The sequence below is a fragment of the Sceloporus undulatus genome, chromosome 2, assembly GCF_019175285.1.
Source record: "Sceloporus undulatus isolate JIND9_A2432 ecotype Alabama chromosome 2, SceUnd_v1.1, whole genome shotgun sequence".
Taxonomy (NCBI): Eukaryota; Metazoa; Chordata; class Lepidosauria; order Squamata; family Phrynosomatidae; genus Sceloporus; species Sceloporus undulatus.
The window spans coordinates 145,950,990-145,966,401 of record NC_056523.1 but is presented as its reverse complement, the minus strand read 5'-3'; the positions used below and the strand labels follow the sequence as shown (position 1 = coordinate 145,966,401).

The 15,412-nt window shown below is 42.7% G+C and overlaps 1 protein-coding gene across 1 annotated transcript; it reads right to left on the bottom strand.

The window, feature by feature from the left end:
• Positions 1-1,431: 1,431 nt before the first annotated feature.
• ENPP7 (ectonucleotide pyrophosphatase/phosphodiesterase 7) lies at positions 1,432-14,190 on the bottom strand. The gene is made up of 4 exons (XM_042454163.1): positions 13,950-14,190; positions 7,487-7,632; positions 4,996-5,616; positions 1,432-1,767 (listed from the first exon to the last, which is right to left on the bottom strand). The coding sequence occupies exons 1-4, from the start codon at positions 14,188-14,190 to the stop codon at positions 1,432-1,434; spliced, it is 1,344 nt and encodes a 447-aa protein (XP_042310097.1).
• Positions 14,191-15,412: the final 1,222 nt, after the last annotated feature.

Genomic DNA, 15,412 nt, shown 5'->3' with positions numbered 1-15,412 from the left:
TTCGAACCGCCCAGTGCTGAAGTCCCCCAGTTCAAGCCTCATCTGATAAGGGCCACAGTAAAAATTTCAGTGACACGTCAATGAAAACATGAACAAAATCCATGTTTATGACCAATTTGTTGAAGCCAATGTTATTTCCCCCCCCCACATTATAAACAAAAAGTATATGCCTTTAAGGCTCTTGTCAACTTGTGGCAACCTTATGAATTTCATAGGGTTTTCTTAGGCAAGGGATACACAGAAGTGGTCTGTCATTGCCTTTCTGTAACATATAACCACAGCACTTGGCATTCCTGGATATTTTTTCTTTATTCACCAGGCCTGACCCTGCTTAGCTTCCAAGATTAGATGGGATCTGGTACCTGCAGGGTATTAAATAGGGCCGAAGAACTGAAATTTATGTCACTCCTTACTTTCCAGCATCTTGATATTTGATAGATAAATGTGATGCTAGAAGGTATTGTATTTGAAAGCAGAGTAGGAAAAAAATACTTTTGTTTTTTTTAGAAAAACAAGACTATCATGGGTTTCCCTTCTCCCATAAGTGCCTGATCAGCCCAAAGGCAGTTGATTATGCAGCAGATTGTGCCCTGGGCAGTTGACAGCTGTATGTGAATATTTTTGCTCAAAAGTCAATAGGTTGTTATCAGATGGCGGGGACATAGAGAGGGAGCCAATTAATGACTCTATCATAAAAGTGAAGCTTTGATTAATCAGAGTAATTCACCTGGGTTCTCTGATTGCTATCTCCTAAATTTACAGGGATTTTGTTTTCCTTTCCTGCTGCCCTTTGCCTCTTTGATAATGGAGGAATCCTGTTGGAAGCAATCATAGGCAAGGAAATGAAATGGGAGGGGGGAAAGGCTTGTCAAAGGACTCTTACTTCTTTAAGGCAATAAAAATGGGCAAATCTGCCATTTCATTCTCTATCACATTTGAATATTGTGCGTATTGGTCTATTCAGATAAAACTCAAAAGAAAAGAAAATCCTCACCCATCAATGTCACCCCCTCTCCAAATATTAGTTTTGTGAATTTTGTTAATTTTCTGATTGAAAACAAACAGAAGCAACATTTTCATCCATCTTGAAGTGTGTGCATATCTGTCAGTTTCTCTTTCTCCCATGTACAGGTTTTGCTAATCACAGTAAACTGATAAACTCTGATAAGAAATAAACTGAAATAAAATTTCCAGTCATCTTTTAAGAATGGTGAAATCTGCCAGTTTCGCTTTCTATAGTATTTGAATTTTGTGAATTCTGTAAATTCACAACCAAACCAAAGGAGAAGTCTCATCCTTACAACCTCTTTGGGGCCTGGGCACAGCACAGTCTATGACCACTCCTTATACACAGGTGTCTGTCCAGGACTAGAAGATAATAAATAAATAAATTCTTTTGGGCTTATCTATATAAACAGCTGTCTAAATGTATCATTGAAATTCTACAGCACTGACTTGTTCATTAGAATTTATCAGTTTTGACTGAATCAGTTCATTGCCCAGATAGTGGTTATAATACTGAAAGTTTACTAAACCCACACCTCCACTGTTGACCAGCATTGCCTGCGTGGCATCCAAGGATCCATCATGTGGTTCAGGTATTATCTCCAGCAGTTTGCAAAGGAGGGCATAGACATTCACACTCTCAAAAGGTTCCACCTCCAGTCCTCTCTTGAAAGCTGGTCCCACCGCTCGGAATATGGTCTTCATGTTCATATCTGCATTGTCAAAACCATGTTCCCCCTTATTAAATTGCAGTTTGAGTCTCTGAAAGAGAAAGAGAGAGCTTCTAGTAGTCACTTCCCTGGCAAATAACAAAACAAAGATATTCGCATATTTTTCATCCATTGTTCTGCAGTGTGTGGATTGATTTAAATTCCAGAGAGGAAAGCCAAACAGTAGATAGTCAAAACAAAGAAGTCACAGTAAAATAAAACCATTCCATTTACATTGGGACTCTGCTAACTATATATAGCATGATAAGGCAAATTGTGGCCCCTCTGGATGCTGCTGGATGGTGGCTCACTGCATTCCTCACCTACTGTCACACTGGCTAAGGCTGCTGGGAGTCACAGCACAGCAACATCCAGATTTCATCCACCCTCATATAAAGACTAACATGGCTAGTCTATTAATGCAAAGGATTTAAACAAAATGAATATGCCTGAATAAGCATTTAAGGTCCACACAAAGTGGTTGCTATAATAAAATGTACCTGGTTTCACGTACTCCCAGTGTGTCATTCAAATTCTTTCATAGTGCAGCCTATGTACGCTGCAAATATGAGACAGACTGTAAGGAGACTAAGTGGGTTGAGTTCTCTGTATTCCAAGTGTGGCTAGGATGAAATCTACTGTCCACTGTCAAGACTCAAGTCCTGCCATCTTGTGCTGGCTAAAGTAGAAGGTGGTTGGGTGGTTTTGTTGGGATTTCCCTGTTTAAATCTCCCACCCCCATCAAATGAACAGTGTGTGTAGGAATTTATTATTTGAGCTTCAGTTGTGAGTAACTGAGGGACCCAGACTGGGAACCCTTTTGAGTTAAGAGAATGGTTTTAGATTTAGTAGATCCAAAGACCACCCTACTTGCTTCTGAAGTGCCCCATTTCAGGGCCCTCTATGCCATGGGACACTGCCATTAGGAGCTTTCCATGTGTACAGCAGGAACATTTGTTGTTGGTGCTCTTCATTGGCAGAATTCTTCTCTTTTGGAAGAGGTAGGTGGAGTAGTACCTCCACTGCTTTTTAGCCTCCCTTCCCCAGATAACATTATGGGATTGGGATGGCACTGTAAGGCTGTAATCCTAAACATACATTTGAAGGAGAGAGTTCTACTGAATAAAATGGGGTTTACTTCTGTGGAAACGTGCCTAGGATTAAGCTGCAGGGATTTAGTTCCATGGGATGTGTTGTCTACTGAACAAAGCAGGACTTGCTTCTGAAAATACATGCATGGAATCAGGATGTAAACACAACCTGATAGTTATTGGCCAAAACAGTATGTCTCAAAAAGACAGAAAGTAAACATCCACGCTTGTTTAGCAGTCTCCTAAATATTCATAAGTTCAAAACTGCAGAGCTCTAGAGGACAAAAACCAGCAGTGCAAGGTCAATCATATGAACTCTGGTTATTTAGGAAGGCAGTTCCTGGATTATCATCCCTAAAATGGCTTGCTAGTCTCTGAGTCCATTAGAAAGCTCATTGTGATAATATACAGCAGCACCCTTGCCCAGCTTTACCAAGGCACCAACTATGATCTTTCCTGGGGAACGCAGATCAATCCACAGTGGTTCACACCATGGTTACTGTCTGATCAGACTACTGTAATGCACTCTACTTGGGGCTGCATTTGAAAGGTGTTTGGAAGCTGTAGCTAGTGCAAAATGCAGCAGTCAGACTAGTGTCAGGAGTGCATTTTAGGGACCATATGCACCAGTCTTGCAAGAACTGCACTGACTTCCAATTTGCTTCTGAGTTCAGTTCAAGGCTAACCTACAAAGCCTTAAATGGCTTGTGAAAGACTGGATCCTCCCATATGAATTTGTCAGAAATCTGAGACCTTCAGAGGTGGCCTCCACTGTACAACCACCTATCCAAAGAAGTTAAGCTGGCCCATCTCTTTTAAGTTTCCACAGACAACCAAAACGGTGCTATTCCACATGCCATTCAATGTTTGAAACTGTTGTTTTAATTGTTTTATAACTGGATGCTAGGAATGTTTTTAGACTGCTTTTAAGAGTTATTAAAGAGCATTTTAATGTGTTTTTAAAATGTTTTGATGTCTATGTTGTTTTAATTGGTTTTTATTTGTTTATTGGGACAAATGGAAGCCCTTGTGGGCTGGAAGGTGATACAGAAATACTTTAAAATGTTTTTAATTGACTGACAAGACACTCCTACCAATGTTTCCTCAGAAGTAAGTCCCCTAGAAATTGTGTTTAAGACTACAGTGTCTATTGTATTGATTCTTGTACTTAATCTCACCAGTCAGCCATTTTTTCTCTCCTGGTTTTTAAAACTGAGTAATAGCCTTAAACTCACTCTGTTGATAATAACTAAGGCCCAGTACAGACTGTTGCTTTGCGGTGGCCTGGGGCCAAAATTAGGATTCAGGAGAATAGAGCGACCACACACTCCTGAACCCTAGTACGCGGCAGGGGTGCCATCATGGCTTGGCCCCATACACATGGATGCAGATGTCGCTGGCAGGAAGTGGCGTCATGGTGCGCCCTTTCCCATTTCTGGCGCTGCAAAAAAAAAAAAAAAAAGCTAGGCATCTTTTTTTGACAGCACATTGTTACCATGCCGTTTGGTGGCTGCGGTAATGATGCAAAGATGGGTGGCGGCACGGAGCTGCCCGTCTGTCGAGCCTCTTAGTTTTTATAATAGTTTACAATAAAACGAAATACTGTATTAATTTGATGCAAACATATATTTTTAAAAAATGTTTGCAGTGCATGTCCTTACATGTCTATTCAGAAAAATGTCTCATATACACTACAGTAAGTGCATATAAATTGTTATGTGCCTTCAGATCAACTTTGACTTATGGTGACCCTATCCTAGGGTTTTGTTGGCAAGATTTATTCATCAGGGTTTGCCTTTGCCTTCCTCTTAGGCTGAGAGAACATGAGGTTTCCCACCAGAGTCAACATTTGAAGTGCTGCTCACCCTTTTTGGTTCTTGGATGAACAGAATGGACTTGATTCTGTGAAGGCAAGACTTGGCCTATGAATGGGGCAAAAAAGATTTAAAAGGGGTTCTGCTTAGAAGGGTTCTGTGTGTGTGTGTGTGTCTATATGGGGTGGGGTGGGGGTGGGGAATGCCACTTTGGGCTCTGCTTCAGGTAGTAAAATGTTTTGGCCTGGTATTCTCATTCCCTCCCTGTTTTTTAAAGCCTTCTTATAAAGTGTCATTTCCACAAACAAAAAGAGATGCTGTTACAAGGAAATAGAAACCAGGAAGTTTTCATTCAGAAAGTAGAGCCCAACATACCCCATGGATCACATATCCAGGATCACCATACAATACCAGCGGAGTGATCCGAGTATGGTTGGCATAGTGGAATCTCTCTGGGAATTCCTCCTTCTTGTAGACATGGAGTTTGGGGTGAGCTGTTTTCAGGACTTCGTAAACTTTGTCTAGCTTTCCTGGCTTTGGCACCAGAAGCCCTTGCGGCCCATAATCTAGCAACTCAAACTGAATGTCCTGAAAAGAAAAGTTTGCCACTTTGAGAAGGTGAATTTCATTCTCTTTGATGACTGTTTCCATGCCATGGTCAGAGGTGATAATCAGGTTGAGTGCTGACTTCATGCTGTTTTCTGAGATGCGCTGCCTCAGGTAACCCACCGTCCGATCTACCTGACTGATCATATCTTTCCTCTGTTGGGATTCTGGGCCATATTTGTGCCCTGTAGAGTCAGGCTCTCCAAAGTAAAGGGCAACAAAGTCGAGATTGTCCTCATACAACCACTTCATGACTGTGTCGATGTTCTGCCTCCACTCAACCTCATTGCCGTAATTGTGAAGGAATGCCTCCACCTTCTTTACATGGACCTGTTCACCTTGGTAGGTTGCATTCCCTCCAGGGAAAAAGAGTGAGCCAGTCTTCAAACCCTAGGATAAGAAATCACATACCTAGAAACCGATAAAATAATATATAGGGCTGCACGTGTATGACTGAAATGCAGAATTCCTAGGTGCAAAACTGGACATTCTATCTTTCTAGACTTCATGGTTCTACAGTAAGGGTGGGAATCATGTGACCCATCCAACAATAATGTTACCAAGGCTACATGTGATCTTGGGGAGGTTCAGCTAATTCCCAAAGTTCCCAGCATCCCCAAAAAATTGACTCCCCCCCCCACACTGATTTTCAGCTAGAAAAACATGTTCCAACTGAAGTAAAATGTTTTTGGGAGCAGTTTTCCCTGCCTCCAAGTATAAACAAACAAACAAACAAACAAACAAACAAACTTCATACCGCCTAAGCAGTGTCTAAGCGGTTTACAACTGTTAGCTAATTTGCCCACAACAATCTGGGTACTCATTTTAGCGACCTCCTTGGAAGGATGCAAGCCTGAGTCAAGCCTGAGCCCCTTTGCTGGTCTTGAACTCACAACCTTATGGTTTTGAGTGAGTGGCTGCAGTACAGGCATTTAACCACTGCGCCACCTCTAAATAGACACTACTTCTGATCACCGAAAATAATTTTTTCATTTCATTTCATTTTGAGTATTTATACCCTGCTCTTCTTCCACAAAGGCTCTCAGAACGGCATACAAATTGCTAATTAGACAGGTCCCTGCCCTCAGGTTTACAATCTAAAAAGGACATGACACAAAAGCATAAGGGAATGGCAGTGGGGAAGGGGATCATGCCCAACAGATACTGCCAGTTCTTCTCTCCCTCCAAGGCCAGGGTGGTAACAGTTAAATTGAAGGGAAGGCCTTTCATCTGCCTCTGGGGCTAGGCATGGTGGAGCTGTGCCTGCCTCTCCTTCTCTCCCTCTGAGGCCAATGTGGTAGAAGTTAAGATCAAGTGAGGGTACTTCATTTGCCTCTCAGCATAGTCAAGGTGGAGCCAAGCCTGTACCTTCTTTCCCTCCAAGGCCAGGGTGGTGGCAGTTGGAATGGAGAGAGGGCGTCTCATCTGTCCCTGGGCTAGGCATGCTGGAGTTGTGCCTGCCCTTATCTCCCTCCTAGGTCAGGGTAGTGGCAGTTGTGATAGGGTGTTGCAGCTCTCAGGATCTCTGCTGTTGCCTCTACCCCTTTTGGAAATGAATTGTAAGTGAATGAGAGAAGCCTCAAAGCCAACCCAAAGAACGGGAAGCCATGGTGTGCAATGGTATCTAGTGATGACGGTGGGCAAAGCATAAGTGCCTTCTGCATTTTTTCCCCTCTTATTCCCAGGGCTACACAATGAACCATCTGTGTAAAAAACCAAAACACATTGTACTAAGGTATCCAAATTCTGTTCCTTTTTCCTCTCTCAAAAGCAAGATCAGACTTCCAGGATGCTGAATAATCCTTGATACAATGCCAAATTCTATACTTGTATATAACTGCAGAACCTTTTCCATCCTACTCCTGAGTAAGTTTAGGTTTATGATCTAAATCATATAAAATAAGCTATACATATTTCTCCCTGTCTTATCTTTTGCCCAACGAAGTGAGCATTCTTCCTATTCTATATTTATTATTGGATGTATTTCACCCCTCCCCCCTTTTCAGTAGCTATTCCATATACGTGCATTGACAGCGTTGGATGAGCTACTGAAAGACCATTAGGTTACTGGTGAGTAGCAGTTTTCTAATGGGTTTGTAGGCCTATATGTGATAATATGTTATGCAATAAGAATGTGACTACCTAGTAGGGTGGCCTGATGCAAAACTGTGTACAAAAGAGAATTTTTTTCCTGAAAAATGATACCTTTTAATGTCCCCACTTCATTCCTGAAAGTGCTGTGTGTTTACTTACAGCTCACCTGCCTTTGTGCTGTGATCCAGATCGGGAGGCTGCCGTTATCCCACCAATCAGATCTCCCCTGGGTGTTGTAATAAGGGAGCTTCTGTCCAGTGCTGGTGTTGAACCACATATTGTGAATCACCCCATGGTTCTCAATATACCTTCCTGCCAAGGGAAAGAGAAGCTTGGAATGAGTGACCAGTTGTTTGCCAAGGAGGCTCTTATCCTTTTGTTTTTGTTGGACCCTGGAAAATTATCCTACTATGGCCAGATTCTCTTCACAGTCATGAAGCTTGCAGCATGCCCAGTGGTGTAACAGAACCAGGGATCATAGGGTCAAATTGCTGGGGTTTTTATGATTAGCAGGGATGGTAATGTCATCTGTTATTCCCATAAAATTTCTTTGTCCCCTCTGGATAGGTCCCCCCACAGATAGGTTTTAATGAATTATTATAATGAATTATTATTAATTACTAATTATTTATTAACAATTAATAAGTATTAATTATTAATTTGTTAATTAATTACAATGCTATTAATAATTATCAATAATTAATATTATTACTATTAATTCAGTCCTCATCTTCTTCTGCCCTGCTCTCTCTTGGGAGAAGGCCAAGCAGCAGAGGAGCCTTGAGCAGGGTGATCAGATGTCATAACCAGAATGGAGGACAAGGCACCACATAGCATATGGGCCATTTACTTTTTAAAAAACAGTCCAAATTTAAATGCTGCTTTAAAATTTATTTCCATCTCCAAGCTATGAAATGTTTTTTTTTTTTGGGGGGGGGGGTGAGAAAGTGTTGGGAGGGAAAGACTGCAAACATATTAGGTGCTATTTTCCAGGGAATGTAAAATTTGCAGCTAAGTAAAGTGACACACTCCCAGCCTCAGAGGATGTCAAATCCCCTCTGAAGAAACTTGCCAAGAAAACCCCATGATAAGGGGGGACTGTGGAGACCACAGTTTGATTCCCCGCTCTGCCATTAAACCCACTGTGTGGCCTTGGGTGAGTCACATGCGCTCAGCCTCAGGGAAAGGCAAGGGCAAACCTCCTCTGAACAAATCTTGCTAAGAAAATCCCATGAGCCTTAAGGTTGCCATATGTTGGAAAGAACTTGAAGGCACACCACACACACACACACACACACAAAAGCCTCAAGAAAGAGCCAGTGTGGTGTAATGGTTTGAGCATTAACTATGACCCTGGAAACCCACTGAGTAATCTTAGGTAGGTCACGTTCTCTCAGCCTCAGAGGGAGGCACTGGCAAAACCACTTCTGAAGAAATCTTGCCAAGAAAATCCTGTTACAGTATATGGATGTAACAACAACAGCAACAACAGTTACATTAGACTGCGAAGCAGATGCAAAATATACATGATTTGGTTTTTCCATTTTGCTGCTGTTACTTTTCAACCTGTATAAAGGAATCTTGTGGCACAGAAAAATCTTTGGCATAAGCTTTGATGGACTCATCAATTTTGTCTGGTGCAAATCTGATGCTGATTGGATTTGAAAATTGTGTTTCAGTCCTTTTCCCCCACAACTTTCCTTGGATTTCTGATTGGTCTGTAGCAAAACAAGAAATTTAAAACTGCCAGCTGTGATGTGAACTCTTTTCTTTATCTGCATTTGTTTTAATTTTTGTAAGCTGTCTTCACTTCCCATCTCAGAGGAAAAAGACTGTTGGTGTGTGCCTTCAAGTCATTTCTGACTTATGGTGACCCTGAGGGACCGTATCATGAGGTTTTGGGGACTGAAAGAGTGAGACTCAGTCAAGGTCACCCAATGGGTTTCCATGGCCGAGTGTGGATTTAAAGCCTAGTCTCCAGAGCTGTAGTCCAACACTCAGACTATATGCCAAGTTGTCTCTGACAATGAATAACAGCAACAAAAATAACCACTGGACTGCAATGGAAAAACTTTTCCAATACTGGAGCAGTTTTTAATTTATGTTTGGATGCTGAATTTGAAAAAAAAAAAAGGCCCTTATCACATGTGAAATTGGAACTCCAATCCAAAGCCATTCTGAAAGGAAGGGGAAGCAGAGTCAATTCCAATCCAAGGCAATTCACGTGATTATCACACGTGAAAAGCGAAATTGTGGTCATTCCTGATGCAAAGCGGAGCAAGTGCAAAATAGATTATCACACCAGTACATACCATGCAGATTCACCAATTCAAATTGGCACTCTTGCGCATGCTCAGTGGACCTTTACACTTCTGGGGTGAAGAAGGGGGCCACTTCCTGGTTCCAGTTTCATGTGAATGCTAGCTTCACATTTCTTATTCCCTTCTATTTTATTCTCTATTTTATTTGTTTTCTGTGTCATTCATCCTATCCCTCTCTGCAACATCCAAACGTGTCCTTCATGTCATTCATGCTATCCCTCTCTGCAACATCCAAATGTGTCCTCCGTGTCATTCATCCTATCCCTCTCTGCAACATCCAAACGTGTCCTCTGTGTCAGTCATCCCTCTCAGGCACATCCAAATGTATCCTCCATTCTTGAAGAAGTACCGGAAGCCAATGGAGCAAAATTGCAGCTCTGCATCATAGGAAATGTGGCACCATTGAAGTTGTAGGGTGTGTGTGTACTAGAACCGAAGCAAAGTTGCATTCCACACCAAGACCAAATTGAATTGGATTCGAATTGACCTCGGAAAAAGATTTTTGAATTTGCTAGTTCACCAAATTCACCTACATCAGGAGTGACCTTGGATTGATTTAGGATTGGCCTCAGAATGACTCATCATAGAAAGCAATCACATGTGATAATCTATCATATTATAACGTGAATTCGCATGACTGGGTCGCGAATGGCTTTGGGCTGGAGTTGCAAAAACCATCGTGTTGCAAAAAAGGGCCAATAACAACGTCATGCCCCACACAGTCCTTTCAGAAATCTGATATTTTTTATCCATTTAGTTGAGCTTTGATTAAGTATGGATGTGATGCTCCAGGGCAGAAAGCGTAAACAACCAATAAGAACCCTTGAATCAGAAGGGTCATCCAGTCTGACCCTCATTTTGCCAAGCAGAAAGACACCCTCCTAGATGTTCTCCACCCCACCCAGGACAGATGGGCAATTGTTCTGAGTGCCTTTGGGTGGATTTCCAGCCAGCAGGTCAAAGTCTTTGGGAAGCATGGGAGCTGAACCACTGCCTTTAGCCCCTTCCTCACTCTTTGCGGGTGTGTGTGTGTTATGGGCAGGATCTTTGCTTCAAGGCAAGTTGGGGGGAGGGAGCTGCACCGGAGGTTCTTGTGTGGACTGGCTGCTATTCCATCAAAGGGTACTGCCACATTGCAGAATTAATACAGTTTGACACTGCTAATTACCATGGCTCCATCCTTTAGATTCTTGGAATCTGTAGTTTGCTGTAAGGCTAAATATCTCAGAAATCTACAAATCACAGAATTCCATAATACTCAGCCATGACAATTAAAGTGGTGTCAAACTGCATTATTTCGGCATTGTAGATGTAGCTTAAATCTGCTCAGCTGGGGTGCTACCTCTTTAGTGAAGTACTGTTAGATGAGCTCTCAAATGTAGCCCAGTTGCCACTCCTGACACACACAAGTGTGTCACTGCTCAAGTGCGTCACTCAGCTTTTAACCACCTAGCACAGCACAGCACTGAGTCTAGTCTAAGGGTATCTCCAATTTCTCATTTCCCTTCTGTCTCTAGAAACATGCAGTCTTTTATTTCCACTTGCTTCCCTTATTTCTTATTTCAGCTGACTCCACCCACCCCACAATATGCTACCTCTGCATTTGTCTAATAAATGCACAGGAAAGGAAGCTATGGATTCAGATAATGGGCCATGAAATGACATATTTAGATAATGGGCCATGAATAAGGTGAGCTAGGCCTTGATTATGATATCATTCCCACTAGTGATATTATTTAGCACTACCCAAGTGGTGTAAAAGTGAGCACAGCATAGTGGTTTAAGCATTGTACAATGACTCTGGAGACCAGGGTACAGTTCCCGGCCCAGCCATGGAAACCCACTAGGTGGCCTTGGGTGAGTCATACACTCTCAGCCCCAGAAAACCTGTGGGTTGCCATAAGTCAGATGGACCTGAAGGCAAACAACAACAACAAGTGACTCTATACAGTAACAATGGATACTGATCTAACACATACTGACTGGTGGATTTGATGAGTTGTAGTTTTCCAAGCTCTGCAGATCAGATCTAGTTTTCCAGTTTGGTAATTACGTTCTAAACCAGGGCATGCAAATGTGGTCCTGAAGATGTCATTGAATTGGATCTCTCATAATCTCTCACTGATGCTGACAAGGGCAAGCTAGTCCAACCTTTAAAATGCTACACTTGACCACCTCAATCTAGATAAATATATGTGTGTCTGACAGACTCCTGACTACCTAGCTAGCTCTGTTCTAGCAGGTGTGTTATCTCCTTGTCTTCAGATGTAGTGCTATTAGGTAGAAAGTAGATAAGCTAAATACTGACAGCTGAGTAGATTGTTGTCACACACTTCAGGATGAGCCAGGGCAGGTGAACAGGTGGGTCATTGCTGTACCTTTTCAATGTACATAAAGATTAACCCAGGACATTTTCATCTTAAAAAGAAAAAGCTAAGTGTCATTACTGTTCTAAGTCCAACTGTGAGTTCTCTCTAGATCAGATTCCTTGAATCAATGGAACTTACTTAAGTATTGACTTACCAAGGCCCCATTCAGACTGGCATCAAAAACCTGGAAGGAACTGGGCTGATTCGGATGCCCCTCCCCCGAATCTCTCCGTTAGCAAGTGCCCACTACAAAAAGAGGGGCATTTTAAATCGAAAGCATTCTGTGCCTGCTGTGAAGGTGCCTGCTGTCAATCAAGCAATTGTCATGGTGACGTTTTTGCAGAGGCATCGGAGGTGTCCTCCCCCCTCCTTTTTTTTTTAAAGAGCCATGCACAAAATGCCCCAAAGTGTCAATTTTTTTAAAACCTCTTTTTTGTGTGTTGTGTGTATGTGTGGACATTTGGGTCAGATCTGCCCCTGTCCCCATTTTCAATCCCATGCAAGCTAATGCATCCCCCACTCCTTGCCCCCCAGAATGCCTCTTACACATGAAATAATAATAATAATAATAATAATAATAATAATAATAATAATAAATTCCTCACCTCAGAAATGCCAGAAAAGGATGCATTTGCCATGCATTCTTTTTTTTTCCCTTTTAAAAGCAATTCAGGGCTGCCTCTGAATTCAGTAGCAAAAGCATGTATCATTTTGTCTAATTGATAGGAGCAAAAAATGTAACATTCGAATTTGTAACATTTGTAACATTTGCATTCGCAACATTTCCCCTTTGCTGGAAGCAAGCAGAGAAAAGGGAAAGTGCACAACCTGCTAGCCCTGCTCTATCTGCCTCAAGAAAACAAATCATGCGCATATTTGGTCAAAAATATTTTTTAAAAAATATGAAAAGGGGGGGGATGCCTGATGTGAGCTCCGTTTGTGCCCTGCCTTTGACCTAACCTGACCTGACCCTTTTCCTCCTGCTAGAGGAGCTTTGCCATTGCCTTCCACTGAGGCTGAGAGAGTGTGACCTGTCAGTTCCAACTAAAGTAGACCCATGGAATCAATTGGGAATAAAATGGAAATGCAGCGCAGGCATTCCTGTAGCATCCTTATATAACACTAATAATAATAATAATAATAATAATCCAGGAGCAAGAGGAAGTGAAAGTAGAACAAGCAGCCTGATTTCCCTACATGCCCCAGCGTAGCCCCGCAACCCAATTCCCCCTGGAAATCCTCCTCCTCCTCCTCCTTCCTTCAGACCCTCTCCTTCCTCGCGGATGCCCATTGACCCTTTCCCCCAGCTCCTTCATCCTCCTTCTCCTCCTGCTCCGTTTTAGGATCCCCTCCATGGCTCCCTTCCTCCCACGGCCCCTTTCTCCTCCTTCATCACTTTCTCCACCCCCCACCTCTCTCTGACAGCCCTCTGCAGCCCAAAACTCACCCCTGATTTCCCCTTTTCCTCCTGTCCAGAATCTTTGCTTCCAGATTCCCCTTTTTCCGGCTCTTTCCTCCTCCTTCTCCTCTTCCCCCCTCCCTTCTGATGATGGGAGGGAATGCTCTGACCTCTGCCCGCCCCCTGACCCTAATCCCTCCCTAATTTGCCCCGATCATGATCGAGGGCAAGTTCAAATTTCGCGCAACCCGAGTCTTTTGGGAAAAGATGGATTTTAGCCCAAATTTGGATACCTTGGTGTAAGGGGCATTTCCTTGTGCAAGCCCCGACATGGATTGTGATGGATTCGGATCCAATATGAACTTCACATGCAAGAATTGCTTTCAAACCCGTTTTTTTCTGTAGTCTGAATGGCCCCCAAGTTTCCATTGTTTCAAGAGATCTAGCATAACTGAGATGAGCAGCTGGATTTAGGTGTCTGATTCCTAGTGTCCAATTTCACCACCTCCAACAGTCTCTTCCAGGTGACCAGGCACTTACCTGTAAGGAGAGTGAAATGAATCGGGCTTGTCTGGGTGACAAAGGGAGGTGTAATATAACGTGCCTTCACCCCTTCTCTGGCCATGGCATCTAGATTGGGAGTGTCCACATCCTGATCATAATTCCACCGAAAACCATCGAAAGAGACCAGAAGGAGCTTGTTGAGGCTCTTTGCTCCATGTAGTGGGGCTGCAGTTCCGAAGGCAAGCAGGGTAGCCACTAAGCCCAGGAGAGCAAACATCTTTCTCAGAAAGCGCAAAAGAGTGAAAAGGACAAATGTTACAGTGGCTGAGATAATATGTACATGGCAGGGTCCCAAGTTCATAACTCTATCTTATCCACAACCTTATGCAGTTGGCTTGGAGACAACTTCTTACTGGTATTTGAATTGCTTCCTGCCCTCCCCATCCTCTCTTATTCATGCACGCATGCAACGACAGACAGTGTTTAAACATATGTACACATGCACACATGTGGGGGGTGGAGGAGACTGGAAGACAGACCAAACCTTTCATTCTTTTTTTCCTTTCCCCTAAAGTCTTACAGAAAGAGCCAGTGTGGTGTAGTGGTTTAAGCATTGGACTACAACTCTGGAGACCAGTTTTCAAATTCCCATGCAAGCATAAAAATCAACTGGATGGCCATGGGCAAGTCACAGTCTCTCAGCTTCAGGAGATGGTAATGGCACCCTCTGTAGAAATTTGCCAAGAAAACTGTATGGCAGGTCCCTTTTAGGATTACCATGAATCAAAAATTATTTAGAGGCAACAACAACGACATCTTAGAGCTGGTAGGTCTTGTGTGTATGTTGTGTGCCTTCGAGTCATTTTCAGTGAATGGCAACCTTGGGTTTTCTTGGCAAGATTTGTTCATATGAGGTTTGTGATTGCCTTCTCCTGAGGCTGAGAGCATGTTACCTGCCCAAGGGCACCCAGTGGATTTCCATGGCCGAGCTGGGAATCGAACCCTGGTCTCCAGAGTCGTAGTCCAGCACTCAAACCACTAAATGCTCACTCACACTGATGTTTATCACACTATACTCTTAAAGTGCTACAATTCCACTTTGACTCCTCTAGCTGTCTCCTGTTGCATTCTGGGATTTGCAGTTTTAAGGAGGAGTATTTAGAATTCTCAGGTATCACTGTTAGGTCTTGGGGATCCCTCATTTAGTCTGCAGCCCAGCTTGATGATTGGGATTTAGTCCCAATTCAACCTGACATTATTTGGCCCTGAATAAAAAATTTGAAAATTTGAATCTTTATCTTTTCCATATATTTGTATTCACAAACAAAAATGGCCATAGCTTTATTCCCATTGGTCACTTCATATGTACATATCGAATTTAGAGACATCATAGCCCCAGTCATGTGGCTTAATTCTCCAAAATGCCAAACAGATCATCCAAGGTATTTGTGCTAGCGTCCCTAAGGTTTTCACATAGTTGCATGAAATCTGAAGACATG

Bases quoted from the DNA above. Each gene is read 5' to 3' on its own strand.
- ENPP7 (XM_042454163.1), bottom strand. From the start codon at position 14,190: ATGTTTGCTCTCCTGGGCTTAGTGGCTACCCTGCTTGCCTTCGGAACT. The intron at 7,633-13,949 runs GTAAGTGCCTGG...TTCCCTTGGCAG, and splicing joins TCATTTCACTCTCCTTACAG to GAAGGTATATTGAGAACCAT. The intron at 5,617-7,486 runs GTGAGCTGTAAG...TTCTTATCCTAG, and splicing joins GGATCACAGCACAAAGGCAG to GGTTTGAAGACTGGCTCACT.